Source organism: Ammodytes marinus (genome assembly GCF_949987685.1).
Source record: "Ammodytes marinus genome assembly, chromosome: 9".
In the NCBI taxonomy this organism is placed as follows: domain Eukaryota; kingdom Metazoa; phylum Chordata; class Actinopteri; order Uranoscopiformes; family Ammodytidae; genus Ammodytes; species Ammodytes marinus.
This window is the reverse complement of record NC_137213.1, coordinates 18,357,915-18,360,772: the sequence shown is the minus strand read 5'-3', so window position 1 is coordinate 18,360,772 and position 2,858 is coordinate 18,357,915. Positions and strand designations below refer to the sequence as shown.

At 47.8% G+C, this 2,858-nt stretch overlaps 1 protein-coding gene across 1 annotated transcript; it reads left to right on the top strand.

Annotated features, from left to right (window-relative positions):
* Positions 1 to 669: 669 nt before the first annotated feature.
* On the top strand, positions 670 to 2,562 carry abhd8a (abhydrolase domain containing 8a; the record flags this gene model as incomplete). Its single annotated transcript, XM_080034445.1, has 4 exons — positions 670 to 1,511; positions 1,626 to 1,796; positions 2,037 to 2,253; positions 2,350 to 2,562. The coding sequence occupies 4 exons, from the start codon at positions 670 to 672 to the stop codon at positions 2,560 to 2,562; spliced, it is 1,443 nt and encodes a 480-aa protein (XP_079890571.1).
* Between the last annotated feature and the right edge of the window lie 296 nt (positions 2,563 to 2,858).

The window sequence follows — 2,858 nt, the reverse complement described above, 5'->3', positions numbered from 1 at the left end:
AAGCTGTTCTCATATTGTTTTGAAGCCTACAGTTGACAGGCATGTTCACAGTCATGCCCTATGACAGACGTTTGCTATTTATATATATCCTGGTTCTGATCATGTGAAAAGGACAGCTTATTAATAGCAAACGTCTAGGTCAGCATATGTCTTCACTGACTTTGAAACTGTAGTACGGCTCAAGTATCGTTTTTATGTTGTCTGCTCATGAATCTGGATTCCCTGAATGTTAAGCTGCTTTGTCAACCCGGTGAGTGTGTTAGTGGATCTTTACAAATGCTGTTGGAGCTGCACTTCCACTGGCTGTGGAATTTAGAATTTGCATATTGGTTTGGAGCCTGTTAAACCGAAAGCATCCTTGCTATTGCTGTGTTTAATTTTGCTTGACAGTGGCTCTGGGCTGATGAAAGCATAAAGAATAGCATTTTATTGGAATGGCGTTGCTAGGAAACAGCTTGTGTCTAAATTAAATAGGAACCACGCTTGGATCCAATTTCTTCTTGTTGAGCTGTATTTTGCTTACGCAAACACTGCGACAGGAAATAAGACTGCCACTGGCAGGATTTAGAATCTTGATGTTTAAAACTGTAAGACTAAACATATTTTCTAGTGAAGTATCTGAGTGTTTATCTGCCTTGTTGTGTGATGTGCTTTCTGCAGGGAGGCACCATGCTGACCAGTATCACTGAGGGCATACTCTGCTGCCTGACTGGGAAGGCTGCCAGTCTGGTCTTGCCTCTGGAGTCGTCCAAACCCTCTGATGGTTTTGAGTTTGTGGAGGTGAAACCTGGGAGAGTCCTGCGAGTACGGCACATCATCCCAGAGCGTCAGCCCAACGTTACAGAAGAGCAAGTCGCGGGCAAGACAGACAGGACGGATGACGACTGTGACGAGGACGGCTCAACGGAAAAATCCAACGACAACAACGACCCCAACACGGGAAGCAGCGTGCATTGCAAGAGGAAGATCACCGTCTACCGCAACGGCCAGCTGGTGATCGAGAACCTCGGGGATGTCCTGCACTCTGAGATCCTGCAGTGTCAGGACGGGGACCTGGAGCCTTGCAGCACTGTGGAGGTGGAGCTGGCCGACTACAAAGAATACAAAGAGATGCCCTCTTCTCCAGACCCTAACCCCATCCCCCCCACAGTCCCCACCACGGCCGGGGAACAGAAACCCGCCCCGCCTCCTCGCCGCCGTCGCCGCAAGCCCAAGCGCACAGTGCAGATCGACTCAGAGCGGGTGATCTCCAGCTGCAAAGGGACACACTCGGACGTGGCGCTGTTCTTCGTGCACGGCGTGGGAGGCTCCCTGGACATTTGGGGCAGCCAGCTGGACTTCTTCTCTCGGCTGGGCTACGAGGTGATTGCGCCCGACCTGGCGGGCCACGGAGCCAGCACTGGCCCGCATATTGCAGCGGCGTATACTTTTTATGCTCTGGCGGAGGACCTTCGTGCCATCTTTAAGAGATATGCTCGTAAACGCAACATTCTCATCGGCCACTCATATGGGTGAGGATTTGTGAGATTTCTTTATTGTTATAAATTAGAAATGCTTACCAATAGTACCAATTCTAGTCTTGAATCAAGTAACATGAGTTACCCATCTCATTAAATCTCTTCCAGAGTGTCATTTTGCACCTTTCTGGCCCATGAATATCCTGATCTAGTCCATAAAGTGGTGATGATCAATGGAGGGGGTCCCACAGCTCTGGAGCCTAGCCTGTGCTCCATCTTCCAGCTGCCATCTTGTGTCCTGCACTGTCTATCACCCTGTCTGGCCTGGAGCTTCCTCAAGTAAGATCTGCATTCGTGCGGTGCCAAAATTGACACCAGAGACTGTGACACACCACACAGTTACTTCTCTAATCGCTGCTCACAAAGCAGCATTGCTGGTGCACGTGAAAACATTTGAAATATGTATTTTTTAACTAAATTCAACATAAAATGTCTTCTTTCTCCCTCATATCGTGTTGTCGTATAATGTACGATTAGCAGTTCCAAGTAACACCTCCTCTCTTTTGCAAACCTTTTTAGAGCTGGATTTGCCCGTCAGGGTGCCAAAGAAAAGCAGTTGTTGAAGCAGGGCAATGCCTTCAACGTGTCTCCGTTTGTCCTGCGAGCCATGATGAGTGGTCAGTACTGGCCTGAGGGGGATGAGGTCTACCATGCCGAGCTCACTGTGCCCATCCTTCTGGTTCACGGCATGTGTGACAAGTTTGTTCCCATGGATGAGGATCAGCGCATGGCAGAGGTATAATACATCCATATCTTGCGATGTTCTTAATGTGAAATGACGTGTTTGTATGCAGTGTTATTGTAATGCATTAATTTTTGGCTCCCTTTCCAGATCCTTCTATTTGCATTCTTAAAAGTCATTGAAGAAGGAAGTCACATGGTCATGATGGAGTGTCCTGACACCGTCAACACCCTTCTCCATGAGTTCTTTTTATGGGAGCCTGATATGTCAAGTAGAGACAGCAGCAAAGCAGACACAGAGAAGACTGTTGCTCTCAGTGACACTCTCCACACACTGAAATTCAATAAGTCTATGGACAAATAACCAACAAGACGAGTAGTTTTACCACAGAACCAAACAGAAGGCCTTTTTTGACAGGTGTTCTTAAGGCTGCTCCAAGGCTGAGAGCTGTTATAAACAGGGCCACATCTTCAGGATGCGGACTGCCACTGGTGCTTAAAGATAAAGCAGGACTTAGGCGTGGTGCCAACCAGAGAACGACGGAATGGACATTAAGATGAGAGGAATGGATGCAGTTTCCACTTTGCTTTTTGATACCAGTTTGTGCTACGCAGCCTAGTGTTTGCGAAATGACACAATACCTGGAGATCAAAAGGACT